The sequence below is a fragment of the Bos mutus genome, chromosome 2 (assembly GCF_027580195.1).
Source record: "Bos mutus isolate GX-2022 chromosome 2, NWIPB_WYAK_1.1, whole genome shotgun sequence".
NCBI classification, from domain to species: Eukaryota; Metazoa; Chordata; class Mammalia; order Artiodactyla; family Bovidae; genus Bos; species Bos mutus.
The window spans coordinates 111,803,011-111,821,509 of NC_091618.1; the positions used below are offsets into that span (position 1 = coordinate 111,803,011).

Consider the following 18,499-nt stretch of genomic DNA (forward strand, 5'->3'; position numbering starts at 1 on the left):
TGCTTTTGAATCGTGGTGCTGGAGAAGACTCTTCAGAGTCCCTTGGACTGCAAGGAGATCACACTGGTCGATCCTAAAGGAAATCAACCATAAATATTCATTAGAAGGATTGTAGCTGAAGCTCCAATGCTTTGGCCATCTGATGCAAAGAGCTGACTCACTGGAAAAGACCCTAATGCTGGGAAAGATTGAGGGCAGGAGAAGAAGTGGGCAGAACAGGATGGGATGGTTAGATAGCATCACTGACTCAATGAACATGAATCTGAGCAAACTCTGGGAAATAGTGGAGGACAGAGGAGCCTGGTGTGCTCTTGTCCATGGGGTCCCAAAGAGTTGGACACAACTTACCAACCAAACAACAACAAGTGATGGGGAGAGAAGTGGGACATACCCCACTTCTAGCAGCTGTTACCACCTGTGAACCCTTGTCATGTTCAGGTGCCTTCTCTGTGTGGTACAGGCTGCTCCCTTGGTACAAATACCCCTTGAGGCCACATGGCACGTGACTCTGCCTCCTTCTCCCCACACGCATATTCAGAGCTCCAGCTTTTCCCTGGTACTCACTCAGCTTCTATTTCCAAAATAGGGATGTAAGATCAAGGCAGGCATTCCAAGGAATCTTTGAGCTAACACTTTCCGCAGATTGCTGAAGGCCATGGACCCCTTTACAGATCAAGGCTTTTAAATAAAACAGGAATATAAAGGAAACCAATGCTAAATATTAGGAAGGAAATACTAAATATTAGTTAAAGGATTAGGGAAAATAAAAATGTAAATTTTGTTGTCATCCAAATTCAGAGTAACCTGAATTCTCTCTCCTCCTAGGTTAAGAACCCCTGCAGGATAAAGTCACCCCAGGGGTCAACACCTCACTAGAGGCCCCACCCCTTGTGCTGGAGGCTGGAGCCTTTAGGCCACCCACGCTGATCTCGGAGTAGTCTCTAGGCAGGGAAATTCTCCCAACTAATTCTGGGAATTTGGGGCAGGAAGGAAGGTCTCCTGAGCGCCTGGGTGTCACTTTAAATAACTCTTCCTTCACTAATGAGGACCTTCTCAGCCTGGGAATACCTGGAAATCAAGTTTTAAGTTGCCTACACTAGTGTGACTTTTCCCACAAACTCTCCTTTCCACCTGGACACAGTTCCCTGGAGACACTGGGGCAAGGCTGAGCTTCAGTTTTCTCATCTGCAAAAAGAAAATACCCACCTCATAGGATTGTCAGGAGCATGAAATGAGATAATAGCTGTGCGTTTGCAATTGCACAGACCTCTTAAAATCTGTGCTGTTATCGTTTTTGACGTTAGGTCTTGAGGACCGAGGACAATCTATACAACTCCAGTCCCCAAGTACCGGGCCCGCGTTAAGCGCTCCATAAACACTTGTGGAATGAATGAACGCAGCCTTTGCACGTGGGTCGGCGAGCACCAGGGGCTCCCGGCCATTAGGGCCGGCTCATCACCACCACTTGTTTTTAGAACAGGTAGTAAACGCTTTTCCGGCTCTGTGCGGAACGGCAACCACAATTCCAGCGCTTTGCTCCAGGAGGACTCGCAGGCTGGGACTGCCCGGCCCGCAACTCGCCTGCGGGTCTCCCCAGCGGCTTCCCCACCAGGTGTGGGGGTGGCGGGGGAGGCGCAGAGGGGCAGCTCTGGGTCGCACCGCAGCCCGGCGGGCCGCAAAGGTGCCGGCGGCGGGCGCGCGAGGAGGGGCCAAGGGGTGGGGAGGGCCGGGGCGGGGCCGGCGTCCTCGTCACTTGATAAAACGCCTGCGAGTCTCCAGAGAACAACGGGCTCATTCAGTGGTCGGGAGCTGCCCGCGAGGGGGAGCGGCCGGGCGGAGAGCGCGACTCGTCCCGGGGGTGGGGCCGGGCGCGGCGGCGAGAGGAGACCGAGGTGGCCGCGGCGGCAGCGGCGCTGTAGCCCCGAATCCGGCCCGAAGCGCGGGGCGGCCGCGCAGTTTCCGCTCCCCTCCCGGTGCGCCGGCCCATGGCGGCCGCGGGGCGGCTGTGGCTGCTTTACCTGTCAGTGGGGCTCCTGCCGCGGCTCGGCACCGCCTTCAACTTGGACACCCGCGAGGACAATGTGATCGAGAAAACTGGGGACTCCGGGAGCCTCTTCGGCTTCTCGCTGGCGATGCACTGGCAGCTGCAGCCTGAGGACAAGCGGCTGTGAGTTCCCGACTCTGTCCACCCCACCCGGGCCCCGGCCCACGCGCGAACCAGGTCGAAGGCTCTCCGCGTTCCCGCCGGCCGGCCCTGCCCGGTCCGGCATTCCGCAGGCTCCGGGGGGAGCGGGGCCCGGAGCTCCGCGCGCTCCCCTCTGGCCCCGCCTGGCGCGGCGCCTTCCCCAGTTCAGCCCCGGAAAGAGAACCCGGGGGCCGACTCTGCACACCGCGGCCCCGGTGCCAGGCGGGGCTGTCCTCGGACCCGGGAGAGTTTACTTTTTTTTTTTTTTTAAACAAAGTGCTTTCCGGCGATCCTTCCCTCCGGGCATGTTTGCTGGGAACCCGGCAGGTGGCACGCTTTGCTGAGCTTCACGTGTGTATTGAGCTGGCCGGGTAGGGGTGACTTGGGGTGGAGGAGGGTCGCTGTTTTCGCAGCGGTGAGATGACTGAGAGGGTCGTTAGGGAGATCCAGGCCTTTCCCAAACTCACAGACAACACCCGGCTCCCCAGCAGACTCGCGCGCCTCGCAGAAGTTGGAAAGCCACCTTTCATCATGTCCTGGGGGGCTTTCCTCGAAGGGCGGCTTCCCCGGTAGGCGAGGCTTTTACACGCCTCCCCCGCTTTTAAAAAGATAGAACCAACCAAGCACCTGTTCCGCAGAACTAGATCAGCTGAGAAAACAAGACCCTGTTAGTGGTGTGGCCGACCCCCCACCCCCACCCCGCACAAGCCACAAAGCGTCCGGCGCCACCCGAGACCCGGTGGGCCCCAGCCCTGGGAGGCCCTGCCCGAGGGGTTAAAGCAAAATGTCCGATCTAAGTTGGGGGCTTTGCAAATGAAGTCTGGAAGTGTCAACCCCCGACCCCCCTAACACCATGGCTCAGCGGTGCTCCTCCAGGGAGAAAGTGGAGACCGGCACTGGTAGCTTCTTTTCTTTCTTAGACAGTGTTTGGTTCCCACATGATCAAACTGTTTAGGCAGGAGAGGGTATTTGGGAGCTTAGTGGCTTTAATCGCTGTGGGGCTGCATTCTTGATCTGGGCTACCGAAAAATAAACTCACAAAAGGTCCCGCACCCCCACCCCCAGCCCTTTGGTTGAGCTGAGGTCCTTCCAGGACCAACAGACCGAAGAATGCAAAGTACAGCTACAGAGGAGAGGACTTTATGAGAGGGGAATGGGGTTTTAGGGCCACAGGGAAAATCTTGATTTCAGTAATTAAGAACTTCGGAATTGGTGAAGGTTCTAGGTGCCTGAATCTTAAAGTCAGATTTTTCTAATAACACCTACCAGTGAAGCAAAGAAATTAGTATGGGGCGGGAAGGGGTGGGGGGGGGTGGTCTGCAGGCCTGAGCAGCTGCTTGTACTCTATTTTTTCTCAGCAGAAATAATTGTGATGCTATAAATTTGAAATGAAAGGTGGTTTCTGTTAACTCAGTTAATGGATGATGTATGGTGTCTCTGAGTACTTGAATGTGTAGATGAGCATTCACCCATATGGAGAATGAACTTGTTAGTGCAGAAATGACCACGGGCCAGCAGAGGGAATATATTCTCCTTGGCATTCTCTGCACCAGTCCTCTACTGAAGCTGGTGGTTTCCTTGAAATACTTGTTCAAGCAAACATTGTGAAGGGGAAGTAGTAGGGCGGAAAGTTATCTGTGGGGGTGGAGACTTGCAAAAGGTAGTTTCAGCCAGGATCTCTGTTGTCACCAAGGTTAGCGGTGTGCTTGCTCAAACTTGTTCTTGCTGGTGGGCTTCTCTGCTGTTAGACCTGCTGCAGGTATGTAAGAAGGAGCCTGTGTTTGGGGGCTGATACCTTCTAGAAATGCTCTTCTTAGGGACTGATAGAGAGGAGTGGCCCACTTTAAGGGAACTGTATCTTTCTCTGGACCTGGGAGTGTGGCAATAGCCCTCTCTAGGGGGCTGTGATTTATGTCAGGTGCCACGCCCCCACCTTCTTTTGGTAAAGTAATCTGGCAGCACTGGCCTCACCCAGGAGAACCCGTACACACAGGCCATACCCATAGTAGTTATCACCTTTGTCAGTAAAGGATGTGGGTGTAAAGCAACAGCCAGTGAGGTTGAGACCCCACAGTTTATGGGCCAGCTTCCTAAACTCTGCACTTACTGGGAGTTTTTCAGGGCACTGGTGAGAGAGACCTAAGCTCAAAATTCTTTCTTGGTATTTTGCAGCTGTTACTTTGAGCCTTGGTGTTTTTATCTGTAAAATGGAGCTATTACTGCTCAGTAGGCTTGTGAGGATTAAGAGATAACATGCAAAGTGCCTAATTCCTGACTGGCATGGGTATTTGCTGACTAAATGGTAGTTGTTAATGGTGATGCATTTAGAAGCAGTAACTGAACTCCTCCTGTGTGCCTGTGACTCTGCAGGTGTTAAACATCCTGTGAGTCTCACTCTGCCAGAGAGTAGAGTCGAAGGTTTATTGGCATTGGGTAAGTTAAACTTAATCACTTTTATGAACCCCATTTTCAAAGCATTTTAACTTTAATCAATCTTAGATTTACAGCAAAAGTAAATGTCTCAAGAGACTTCATTGAGGCAGAAGAAGTAAAATATCAAAGATGTGTGAGCATATCAGATGAATGCAGTGTTGTGGGAACAAACCATAGAATTTTGTGGGTTAAACTTTCTACAATGCTGTTTAAATATTTCATATCTTAAACTCTAAGATTTTATAACAGAATAATATTGTATCTGAGAGCCTTAAAACAGTAACTAAAAGAGCCTTAAAACAGTTTGTTGTTTAGTTACTAAGTCGTATCTGACTCTTTCTCTTTCCTTAAGATTTTCTAGACAAGAATACTGGAGTGGGTTGCCATTTCCTTCTCCAGGGGATCTTCCTCACCCAGGGATCAAACCCATGTCTCCTGCTTGGCAGGCAGATTCTTTATGTCTGAGCCACTGGCTATTCCTAAAACTTTGGGGACTGTAAAACTGAAATAGTGATCATAAAACTTCACTGGGCTTTTTAGGCTAGATATTAAAGAAGTTTGGCTGAGTTACTGAGGTCAGGATCTAAGGTTGAGTCACCCCCAATGAGGTAGAAAGTATGGGATGGTATCTGTGGGTATGTCCATCCTGTGAGTCAGCCCTTTTTACTCTTCTGGGAGGAGCTGAGTCTGTGTGATTGCAGGACAGAATCCAGAAGGAACAGATCTTTAAGTTATATCTGCGATGCTGGGAGTGATGCTGGGCTTATCCCAATTGACACTTTCTTTTTGGGAACTTCCTGATCTCCACTGTCTTCCTAAGGCCGACCAGCCCCACTGGCGCTTCTGTTTTGACTCTATAATGTTTACTCTTGGTTTTTCTCACACTTGTGATGCTCTTGCTCTTAAAATCAATTTTACTGAACTAGAGATCGTCTAGTCCAGCTAGATGAAGAAACTTTATAGATGAAGAAACTAAATCTGAAAGTTAAAGAAATGTCTATAGTCTCATGAGTGCTTAAGCAGAATCTTAACAGAATCTGGATTTGAACTTGGCATTTCTGACTCATGCTCATTTCACCTCTAAAAGGAAAAGTCAAACGTGTCCTTCAGACCTGGAGAAAATGAGTTTTGGAAATGTACTATGTTAGGTTGATTTATTAAACCACTCCCCACGTGGGTCAGGGCTGTCTATTTAAATATCTGTGCCTGGACTCTCCTCCTATGGACACTTATTCCACCTGGCCTTGGATCAGCTTCTGGGTCCTTCCTTCTTTGCCTGTCATTCCTTCCCCTTCTGAAAAAGCCCAGTGAGGAGCCAGCTGGGGATCAGAACTACGTCCAGGATGTGTACCTAAGCACTCACTTCCTTGCATTCATTCAGAGTGCCCTGTGGCCCAGGGCCATCATCCAGGGACTGTCTCGGTCACCTTGAGTCCTGAGAGTGGAGAAAGAGCCAAAATGGGCTGGGAGACTTAGAGGAGATCTTAGGACTCTGCAAGAAAGCAGAAATAGACAAGTTTAATTTTAACACAGGCTGGTCTTGTGAGTCCATCCAAGTCATGACTTAGGGTTTACAAAAAAAAGTCAGTATTTTTGTGATATGAATAATAATATCAGGAAAGTCAGGTGAAATGCTCATGTAAAAAAGCTTTACATTATTTTAAAGAATCAGTTACTATGTTCTTAGTTGTATAATTCCCTATTTTAGCATAACAATATTGTTGTTGTTGTTCAATGGCTCTAAGTCTTATCAACTCTGTGACTCTATGCACTACAGCACGCCAGGCTCCTCTGTTCTAAACTATTGGAATTTGCTCAAATTCATGTCCATTGAGTTGGTGGTGCTATCAGTAATATCAGGATTTAAGCTTTGTCACCAAGTAGTACTGGAACTGTGATGCATGGATTCCCTTAGACCTTGACTCAGCCTAAGGACAGAGTGCCAGGTGAATGCAATGCCCTGGCACTTTCAAGATAGATACTGGAGGCATAATAGAACATACTATCCTGTGCTTAGATGACAGGGTCAGTTTTCCCTGGAACGCTGGTTAATTCCAAGTCAGTCCATCCTGAAGAACATCATCATGTTGTAAGAACCAGTTTGCCTTTCTCCATGAAAGCCTTTTGAGCCCAATCCATACTACATCACGTCCTCTTCCTTTGAGTGTCTGTAGTCCTTACTGTCGTGTGCCTGACAGCTCTGATGGTTTTATATTATTTAATTATGTAATATTTAACTGTTGTCTGCCATTTTCAGAGTATGGTCTAATCCCGCCTGGGTGGATAATAGGTTATGTGAGGGCAGGGGTCTTATGTTCATTTCTTTGCCTGATAGCACCTTGAATATGCCTTGCAAATAAAATGGAGTTAGAGCTATCTGCTCTGTTTAACTTGTGCAATCAACTTCTCTGGCTCAGGGTAGAGAGGGAGAAATCCCTTTATTTAATGGTCTGCGCTTCTGGAACTTAGCGTATACATTGCTCTCTGCTGCCTCCAGGGAAAGGGGAGCTATAGTGGTAATGCAAAGAGACATCAAAGAGGTTCAGTTCAGTTTAGTCGCTCAGTCGTATCTGACCCTTTGCTCAAAGAGGTTAACTCTTGGTTTTTTGAGTTCTCAAGGGCCCAAGGCCCTGCTAAGGGCTTTTTATGAGTGATTTTTAATTACACTTGACTTTTGCCTTAAAGGCACACTTTATAACTTAACCCCAGAAATACAGGCTGACCTATACTGCACTGGGTACGGAGATCTGCTAGTTGTTAAATCAAGACTACATAGAGAAGGGTGGCTGTAGACTAAGGTCCTGAAGCTACTTGACAAGGGTGTGGGGGTCAAATGGAAGTAAGCATGTGAGGGCACGTGTGAATTGATGGCTAAGTATTGGTTACTCATGGTCAGTAAGGGAGTCTTGGATACATGTAGCTCTTTAAGTGCAGTGGTGGGGTAGCTGCCAACCTCCTCCAGTGAGAGCTTTATGTAGAATGGTGATCCAGGTGGCCCACAGGTCAGAATCAGAGTTCTAACGGCCTTTTGAGAGAGTGGTCAAGGTTGAGCCCCCACAGTAATGGGCCCTGGGAGCAGGGCCAGCCCCCTCCTGTGTTTGGGTACAAGTTTAGAATCAAATGATTTTGTCTACAAGGAACTTTCTGGGTTCTCAAACCTGGCTGGTCATCAAGGTAACTTGGAGAATCTCTTTGTAAAAATATAATTCGAGCCTTACTAAGTCGTGTCCAACTCTTGTGACCCCATGGACTGAGCCTTTCAGGCTCCTCTGTCCATGGGATTCTCCAGGCAAGATTACTGGAGTGGGAAAAAAAAAAAAAAAGAATACTGGAGTGGGTTGCCATTTTCCTTCTCCAAGTTTGAGCTCAGGCCAGATCTATTATACCAGTTTCTATAGGTGTGATCTGAGAATCTGTTCATAACATTCTCTAAGTTTGAGCTAGATGAGCTTTCCATTTTTACCCAGAAGGAACATAATATAATGCATCAGAACAGATTCTAGAGCTGGAGTCTGGATCCCAGTGGATGAGATCAAGTCCTTCTCTACCATTTCCTGCTGTACATTATGCAGAATACTTAACATTCTGCTCCCCATGCCAGTGTGTAGGGGTTTTCCCCACACACCATCGAACCATCCTCAGATACCAGTCAGCTCAGTTCTGTCAGTCTCCCTGGAGATAGCAACAGATCCCGCAGATTAAGGGCTCAGTGCTACATGACTGCCTCCCCCACTTCAGATGCCCACGCCAAGTCCAAGTTGTCCCCTGGGCTTCTGACAGACTGGCTATACATTGGAATTTCCCACGATCCCTGCCTTACTGCTACTGCCAAGTCGCTTCAGTCGTGTCTGACTCTGTGGGACCCCATAGACGGCAGCCCACCAGGCTCCCCTGTCCCTGGGATTCTCCAGGCAAGAACACTGGAGTGTGTTGCCATTTCCTTCTCCAATGCTTGAAAGTGAAAAGTCAAAGTGAAGTCGCTCAGTCGTGTCCGACTCAGCGACCCCATGGACCGAAGCCTACCAGGCTCCTCTGTCCATGGGATTTTCCAGGCAAGAGTACTGGAGTGGGTTGCCATTGCCTTCTCCTACCTTGGGTTTGATTAATTTGCTGTAGTGGCTCACAGAACTTGGAGAAGCTTTTTTTTTTTTTTTTTTTTAACTAGATTACCAGTGTATTATACAACGATATAACTCAGGAACAGCCAGGTGGAAGAGATGCATAGGGCAAGGAATGGAGGAAGGGTTTAGAGTTTGCATGCTCTGTTCCAGCATGCCCCGCCCCCCCAAATCTCCATGTGGTTTCCAACCCCAAAGTTCTCCAAACTCCATCCTTTTGAGTTTTTATGGAGGCTTTGATAAATCAATTAGGCACAATTGATTAAAACATTAGCCATTGCGGAGTGAACTCAACCTCCAGCCCTTCCTCCTCCCTGGAGGTCAGGAGGGGGTGGCTGAAAGTTCCAACCCCCTAATAAAGTGCCCCCGCTCCTTAGGTGCAGGCGGAGCCACCTCATTAACATAACAAAGACACCTTTGTCGCTCTCCTTGCTTGGCAAATTCCAAGGGTTTTAGGAGCTCTGTGCCGGGAACAGTAGATGAAAACCAAATGTGTATTATTATAAATCACAATACCTCATCCCCCTGGGTCTCTTTCCTCAGCTGTAAAATGAGGATAATTGTACCTTAGACTAGTCCTGACTCAGAGTAAGCACTTTGTGCATGTTAAATAAATGTGGAAAGCAAGACAGTCAGAGGTGAAGTGCCCATGACATGTTGGGCGAGTTGGTTCTCAGTCCACAGCCTCCACGCTGCCTGGTTTGTGTGGGTGTACTGTCTCTTTGGGGCATCGATTGTGATGATATTCAAGTGTCCATCCTCTGCCTCCATTCTACAGTGACCATGTTGGGAAAGTACATCTCAGGAGAACCATCGCTTGTGGTCTTTTGGTAGCCGTGGCGTTAGATGAACACCAGCAGGGTTTCCACAAGCAGTGGAGGCGAATGGGCAGACTGGTGCAGGAATGACGGGCAGGGACTTTGGGCGTAGAGAACCTACAGAGGGTGGCTTGTGCACATTCAGGCTGGAGTTATTCATAAGGAATACCAAATGTCTGGTTTCCAGATCTTCTCAGACCTCTTGACTTGGAAAGTCACACCCCTCTACTCCCATTCCTGGCAGGCCGGGTAGTGTACACTCCGCCCAGGGCTGGGCTGGTGATGATTTATTTTTTTTAGTCCTTTTTTGGCATTAATGTATGATAGGAAGGAGCCTGTGCAAAGCTGGATCTGATTTGTCAATAATGAAGCTGCCTAAAGTTGAGAGATGCATGGACAACGTGTGGAAGTCATGTTTTAGCAAATTTTTGTTTATTAAGCTGGTATTTAGAATTGCACACAGATTTCTTGGAACTAAATTAAGAGGCTAATTGTTAACTAGTTGCGAACTTCACCAGTGCTGGTCCCTGTTAGTCTAGTAACAGGGTGGAATGATCACCATCTAAATGGATGCTGTCTGGCTTATCTATTTCACTCAACAGGGCGAGACAATTCTGAATCAGCTTACCTGTTGCATGGTTGGTGTGTTGGCAGAATGATGCCTTCCTTAGGCCACACTGTAGCCGCTGCCCTTCCCCACACCACACACCCACGTCTACACGTGCTGGATTCTACTGTTGGGTACTGCTGTCACTTCATCTAATCCCAAATTGGCGAAAAAACTGTAGGAAACTTTTAAGTCTAGAAAACCAATTAAGTGGTAAGGACAACTGTTCTGAATTAGCTGGAATGGGGAAAGTACCATGAAAGAAAGTGCAGAAGGCAAAAACAAGGGACATGAAGCCATGGTTGTCTGCTCGCATGTTTATTTGCCAACCAGCTGGATATGTTTTGCATGTCATACAATCCGAAGATTACTGTTTTTGAAAAGCCTTTCAGATATGAGAAAAACCTTTTAGAGAAACAGGCTTTATAAGCTTGGGAGTATAGAAATAAAAATAAACCTTGGTATAATTTGCAAGGGGCATACTGGTGATACATAGAATAAACAGACCAAGGGTGATGCCTCTTTACCCTTGGTCTGCGCTTGCTCTGCTTGGGGATATCAGTGTTGCTCCAGTTTCTACATTTTGAAAAGGACATTCATTTGTACGGAGGTTATTTTAATCATGTGTGTGTGTCTAAAAGAGAGAGAGATATACACATGATAATAAATGTTTCAGACCCAGAGAGTAGAATGTCACTGAACTGTACGTCGTCTCCTGAACCAAATAACCTCTTCTGTTTGCAGAATCAGAGTCCTTGTCTTCAGGGTATACTGCCATTGATCAAGGGGTCAGTCTTCTGTGGTCTTGATAAAGCAACATGATGTAAAGTTAACTGGAGGATCCCATCCATGGGAGCTGTGGTATATGTGTGGAATGATAGTTCCTTAGTGTGAATGGCCCACTGGGTAGCACAGGGAATTTGAAGTTTTGTATTCCCTCTCTCCTGAGGAAAGTGAAAAAAAATTTTTTTTTCTTGGATTCCCTTCCCACTGATATGACCCCTCCCTTCCATCCCACTTCCTGACAATGTAGTTCCATCTGTCCCTCGAGTACAAAGGGAAATGGAAATGTTTAGAATTCTACAAGGCCCAGAGAGATTGGAGATAGAGAGGAGAAGATATTTAAAATACTTGGAGGAGATGTGCAGTGTTGAAAACCTGTTGTTTGGGCTTCAGGAATCCAGAGGCCTTGGGGTGCCTAGTGAGAGTAGGCCCACAGGCCAACTTAGAACAGTACTCAGGAAAGTTGAGAGCTGGCTTTCACTGGTGATAAAGAGTCTTATGGAAACCCGCAAGTGCAAAAGGAGGTGGATATGGACTCTGTTGGATCTTCTAGAGGCTCAAGGATAGAGTCCTGGGGAGAACTGAAGGAGAAGCCCCTGAATTAGATGGTCCAAACCTCAAGGGAGGACTTCGGGGGCCAGCTGGAGAAGTGTTTGACTGCCCAGCACATAGTAAAGTCTTTTCAGATTCCATATCAGATCAGCCAGTTTAGAAAGAAAAGTACTTTCTAAGCCTTGTATCAGAAAGGGCCCAAGGCTGTAATAGGGCCCAAGGCTGAGAAAGGGTTTGGGGAGTGTGGAGGGGCATCCGTGGGACCCTTGCTCACAGGATAACCCTATGAGATGAGCCCTGAGACACGAGGATCCCCTCAGCTTAGCTGGAGTAGGAAATGGTTGGTTGTCAGGTAGCCAGGAAGACTTCATGGAGCAGGCACAAGCCATGTCAGTATTGGGGGGAAAGTATTTCTGGCAGTGAGAACAGCAGGTGCAAAGGCCCTGGGGCAGAAGCATGTTCAGGAGCAGCAAAGAAGCCTGTAGTCTCCTTGGAGCCAGATTGTGGAGAGCCTTATAGGTCATTGGAAGGCTAGTTTTTACTCTTGAATGAGATGGGAAGCCATTGGAGGATGCTGAGAAGAGTGTGACATGTTCTGACTTAGATTTTGCATGGATTCGCTAGCTACTGTGCTAAGTCACTTCAGTCCTGTCTGACTCTCTGTGACCCCATGGACTATGCCCCGCCAGGCTCCTCTGTCCATGGCATTTTCCAGGCAAGAATACTGGAGTGGGTTGTCCTGCCCTTCTCTAGCTACTACATTATTGGGAACACTCAAGTACAGATGTAGTGATCTTAATGATGAAAGTCCTTTTAAATAATAGGTAAGAGATGATAGTGGTTTGGCCCAAGGTAGTAGGAAGATAGTGAGAAGTGGATGCATTCTGGATATGTTTTGAAAGTAGAGTGAATAGGATTTCCTATGGACCAGTTAAAGAGAGAAAAGCTAGAAGGATAAAGTTATCATACAGTGGTTTAGAGTGGACTATAAAAATAGAGTTGAGGAGGAGAGCAGGAGTTTAATTTTGGAGATCATAGTTTTGAGATGTCCAGATATCAAGTGGAGTTGTTGAGTAGGCAGTTGAATGAGTGTGAAGTTTGGATGGAAAGGTTTGGATTGTAGATACAGACGGTGGAGCCATAGTTCTAGGTTGTATTCGGAGCTGTGGACCAAATGAATGAGATCACCAAGGAGGAGAGGCTAGAGACCAAGGACAGACCTGCAGGGTATTCTCTCATAGAGAGTGGAGATGTGGGACCCAGCACCAGGCATGAAGAGGAATGGCCAGCAAAGTAGGGAACTAGGCAACGTGCTGTCCTGGAAGCCACATGATGAAGGTGGTTTAGAGAGGGAGTGATCAATCAGTTGTGTCAAATAGCACTGAGATTTGATCCCTGGCACAGCAATATGGAGGCCATGGGTGACCTGATCAGAGCTCTTGTGGAGTGGAGCAGGAGCCGTGCCTGGTGTGGGCTGGTGAGAGACTCAGTTCAGTTCAGTTGCTCAGTCGTGTCCGATTCTTTGCGATGCCATGGACTGCAGCATGCCAGGCCTCCCTGTCCATCACCAACTCCCAGAGTTTACTCAAACTCATGTCCATCACGTTGGTGATACCATCCAACCATCTCATCCTCTGTCATCCCCTTCTCCTCCTGCCCCCAATCTTTCCCAGCATCAAAGTCTTTTCCGATGAGTCAGTTCTTCACATCAGGTTGCCAAAGTATTTGAGTTTCAGCTTCAGCATCAGTCCTTCCAGTGAATATTCAGGACTAATTTCCTTTAGGATGGACTGGTTGGATCTCCTTGCAGTCCAAGGGACTCTCAAGAGTCTTCTCCAACACCAGGTGAGAGACTAGAAGATGAATTGGAGGTCCTGGAGAGGGGAGCAGAGCAAGAGCTGGAGGAATCAAGAGGGAATTTTATTTTATAATTGGAGGAAGTGACAGTGAGGGGGTTTGTTGATAAGGAGAGTTCAACAGAAAGGGAGAGGTGAACACAGGAGTCGGGACACTTGATGGTGTGATGTCTGTGCGTGGGTGAGAGGGACACATTGTGGGGAAGGTTACCTGGTTACTGGAGAACCAGAAACTCATCAACCGCAGAGTAAAGGGGCGCACATGCAGGTCGGTGGGTAGTTATCATGGTGGGAGACTGTGAGTGTTTTTTTGGTTGCTTTTAATTTCTCAGTAAATAATAATATATCATTACAGTGGCTCAATGATTAAGAATCCACCTGCAATGTGGGAGACTTGAATTCGATCCCTGGGTTGGGAAGATCCCCTGGAGGAGGGCACAGCAACCTACTCTAGTATTCTTGCCCAGAAAATCCCATGGACAGAGGAGTCTGGCAGGCTACAGTCCGTGGGGTTGCAGAAGAGTCGGAGATGACTTAGTGACTCAACAACAAACATAAGTTACTCAGCATCTGTAGAGACATTTGCCTTACAGGAGTAAGAACTTTGTTCTACAGGCAAAGGAATGTAGCGTTTGAATCTCAGCTGCTTCACACTCTGTTGATTTGATCTTGGGCGAATTGCTTGTCCTCATCAGTGAAATTGAGGCAGTAATGAAAACTGCCTCATAGAATTGTCAAGATGAAACATAGTTAGTAGGAAGCCCTGAGCATCATGCCCATTACTTCCAATAAACACCAGCCTTTACTGTCGCAGGTGCCTTAAAGTAAAGTAGTAGTCAGGATCCCCTCACATGGGGGAGTTCTGTAGCTGTTTTTACAGTCTGGCAGACAGCGGAATTTACCCTTTAGGGGTCAGATCAAAGGTTAAGTTGCCCCCAGAGGTGGGGGAAGTTCACAGATGGACGGGGACTATCACATTGCCTTAAAGAGGGGCGCTTGGAAGAAGTAAGAGGACATGACAACAAAGGTAAACTCTGTAAGGATTTCCAGTTTCTTAGGCCATATTTGAGCTCCAGAGAACCACAGCTGCTTATTGGGTTGGCCAAAAAGTTCATTTGGGTTTTTTGTCAGATGTTATAGGAAAACCTGAGCAAACTTTCTGGCCAACTGGATATTTCGTTAGCCTCTTACAAAACTCACTTTATGTGTTGGATGGAGGTCTCTCATATGGGAGTATCTGCAGCTCCCACACCTAGTTCCGTCTCAGACAGCATGGCATCCGTGTGTCCTGCGTGCCAGGTGGACACACAGGGCGCCAGGGCGCGGCTTCCGGTTCCCTACTCCCTGCCTGATCAATGGTCTTCCTGATCATCCTCAACAAGCACAGCGTTCACCGTGTGCGTTGAACAAGGATGATGTGTGGCCTTGTTGAGTTGTAAGGGATGGAGAAAACTGAATGGCACCGGGGATTCTAAAGTACTGACAATTTTCAGTCTTCTTTCAAGATTAGTGGTATTGGCTAAAAAGGTGACGAGGTAATTCTGAATCTGAAAGGAAGGACAGTATCTCTGCAGTTACGCAAGAGTGTGACTCACAGGACCTTCGAACCCTTGTCCTGGTGTGTGCCACAGATTCATTAGGGAACATCTTCTGGAGGTGGTGTGGTGGTGAGTTACTTAAAATAAAAAAGTTGTCTCAGTGTAGTGCAGGTTGAAATATGAGTAAGTTTTTAAATATAAAGCATAAGACTTTTAATGACAGTTCAAGCTTTTGGTGGTCACCTTGGGCTGTGCTCCCAAACTCAGTCATCTCCTCCCTCATTCAGGACTTCCGTGAAAATGATTGACGGGCTGACTGGCTCAACCCTTTATCTACAGAGGTGCAACTGATCCCTAGGAAAGTTGAGTGACAGCTGGGTAGTGGCAGTGTGAGTCCTGAAACCTACCTGCTCCATGCCCAGTCCACTCAGTGCTATGCCATACACGTGAACATCTTGGTAGCCAATTCCTGGAACTAAATCTGTACTGGCTGATCTTGCTCTTAACGGAACAGTATCTGACAGTTTGAAATGTTCTTCTCCCATAGTGGCCTGGTATAGCGATAGCAAATACACAGCCACTGTTGCCCTTCCACCTGCTAACTGGGGACACTCCACACAACCACAGCACTTCTTCCAGCTGAGTCTCTGAATTCTCCAGGCCAGCGTTAGTTAGCTGATGTAGATGTGGGTGTTTGCACGTAAGACAGCATAGCATCTTAGTTGCTCTCATGGCCTGGCCAAATTCTGTACGTGTGGAAGATACTCTCTTCATGTCTGTTGGAGGGACATTATCCCTCCTGGTTTGTGAGCTTATGAGGAAGGCTGATGGCTTGTCCATTTCTGGTTCCAATCTAATAGAAATGGCACCCAAAAGGCATTTGTTAAGTTCTTTGAAAGTACATGGAAGTACATGGAAGCCTTGTGGAAAATAGTAAGATGACAGTTTCTTTAGAATGATCCTTTATATCCTGGTACTAGTACTAATACTACTACTACTTAAAAAAATAAAAAAACTGGTGAAATACACATGAAATCTATCATCTTAACCATTTTAAAGTGTCCAGTAGTTAAATATATCCACATGGTTGCGAAATCCTAGCACCCCATAGACTACTAGAGTACTCAGAAATCAGGATGGCCCTGTTATGAGACCATCAAATATTGATAAACCAAACTTACTTAAACATAGAATTGCGCTTAATTATATCATCTGATGTGATATTCTAACAAAGGTTAGTGGCAATGGAATTAAAAGTTTAACAAATTTATGGTGTTAAAAACTCCGTCTCCTAGCTTAGTACGTGTTTTCCAATCTGGTAAAGGGTGCCTCCCGATTGATTTCGACCACTGTGCCCCTTGCCCCATTTGTGGAGCGAGCAATCTGATCTGATCTGATTAAAAAAAAACAAAAAACCCCCAAACCTGGCTGTTCCTTTTGTCTTGCTACTTTTCCTAACTACCTCTTCAATTCAGTTCAGTCCAGTTGCTCAGTCGTGTCCGACTCTTTGCGACCCCATGAATCACAGCACGCCAGGCCTCCCTGTCCATCACCAACTCCCGGAGTTCACTCAAACTCACGTCCATCGAGTCAGTGATGCCATCCAGCCATCTCATCCTCTGTTGTCCCCTTTTCCTCCTGCCCCCAATCCCTCCCAGCATCAGAATCTTTTCCAATGAGTCAACTCTTCGAATGAGGTGGCCAAAGTACTGGAGTTTCAGCTTTAGCATCATTCCTTCCAAAGAACACCCAGGACTGATCTCCTTCAGAATGGACTGGTTGGATCTCCTTGCAGTTCAAAGGACTCTCAAGAGTCTCCAACACCACAGTTCAAAAGCATCAATTCTTTGGTGCTCAGCTTTCTTCACAGTCCAGCTCTCTCGCATCCATGCATGACCACTGGAAAAACCATAGCCTTGACTAGACAGACCTTTGTTGGCAAAGTAATGTCTCTGCTTTTGAATGTGCTATCTAGGTTTGTCATAACTTTCCTTCCAAGGAGTAAGCGTCTTTTAATTTCATGGCTGCAGTCACCATCTGCAGTGATTTTGGAGCCCAAAGAAATAAAGTCTGACACTGTTTCCACTGTTTCCCCATCTATTTCACATGAAGTGATGGCACCAGATGCCATGATCTTAGTTTTCTGAATGCTGAGCTTTAAGCCAACTTTTTCACGCTTCTTTTTCACTTTCATCAAGAGGCTTTTGAGTTCCTCTTCACTTTCTGCCATAAGGGTGGTGTCATCTGCATATCTGAGGTTATTGCTATTTCTCCCAGCAATCTTGATTCCAGCTTGTGCTTCTTCCAGTCCAGTATTTCTCATGATGTACTCTGCATATAAGTTAAATAAGCAGGGTGACAGTATACAGCCTTGATGTACTCCTTTTCCTATTTGGGACCAGTCTGTTGTTCCATGTCCAGTTCTAACTGTTGCTTCCTGACCTGCATATAGGTTTCTCAAGAGGCAAGTCAGGTGGTCTGTTATTCCCATCTCTTGAAGAATTTTCCACAGTTTATTGTGATCCACACAGTCAAAGGCTTTGGCATAGTCAATAAAGCAGAAATAGATGTTTTTCTGGAGCTCTCTTGGCTTTTCAATGATCCAGTGGATGTTGGCAATTTGATCTCTGGTTCCTCTGCCTTTTCTAAAACCAGCTTGAACATCTGGATGTTCATGGTTCACGTATTGCTGAAGCCTGGCTTGGAGAATTTTGAGCATTACTTTACTAGCAAGTGAAATGAGTGCAATCTTGCTGCTGCTGCTGCTGCTGCTAAGTCGCTTCAGTCGTGTCTGACTCTGTGCAACCCCATAGATTACAGCCACCAGGCTCCCCCGTCCCTGGGATTCTCCAGGGAAGAACACTGGAGTGGGTTGCCATTTCCTTCTCCAATGCATGAAAGGAAAAGTGAAAGTGAAGTCGCTCAGTCGTGTCTACTCTTAGCGACCCCATGGACTACAGCCTACCAGGCTCCTTTGTCCATGGGATTTTCCAGGCGAGAGTACTGGAGTGGGTTGCCATTGCCTTCTCCAAGTGCAATCTTAGTAGGTTTAAAATGAATCCAATTTTAGTGGCACACCAACTTCAGATGGAGCAGAGGTTTGGTGTGTCAGTAGCACATTTGTGGTTGATGCTCAGGAGGAAGTGTGTGTTCAGGATGTCAGAGTAGACTGACAACTGACCCTGTTGGTCAGGCCAACTTTGGCTTGTCCTGCACTTTTCATTATTCATACCACCCTCCCACCTCCACCCACTTCCTCTGTTGCTGCTGCTGCTGCTAAGTCATTTCAGTCATGTCCGACTCTGTGGGATCCCATAGACCGCAGCCCACCAGGCTCCCCCGTCCCTGGGCTTCTCCAGGCAAGAACTCTGGAGTGGGTTGCCATTTCCTTCTCCAATGCATGAAAGTGAAAAGTGAAAGTGAAGTCGCTCAGTCATGTCCAACTCTTCGAGATCCCATGGATTCCAGCCTAGCAGGCTCCTCTGTTCATGGGATTTTCCAGGCAAGAGTACTGGAGTGGGGTGCCATCGCCTTCTCTGACCCACTTCCTCTAGAGCCCTGTTATCTAATACCTGGGAACAGCTTTATCTTTTTTCTCTTTGGTTTTAT

At 47.2% G+C, this 18,499-nt stretch overlaps 1 protein-coding gene across 2 annotated transcripts in view; it reads left to right on the forward strand.

Annotated features, from left to right (window-relative positions):
* The first annotated feature begins 1,777 nt into the window (after positions 1–1,777).
* Positions 1,778–18,499, forward strand: part of ITGA6 (integrin subunit alpha 6) — an 87,915-nt gene continuing 71,193 nt past the window's right edge. For both annotated transcript variants that reach the window (XM_014478465.2, XM_070358458.1), the window contains exon 1: positions 1,778–2,167. In XM_014478465.2, the coding sequence (XP_014333951.2) occupies positions 1,986–2,167 (182 nt within the window). In that variant the 5' untranslated portion in view covers positions 1,778–1,985. The remainder of the gene's footprint in view (positions 2,168–18,499) is intronic.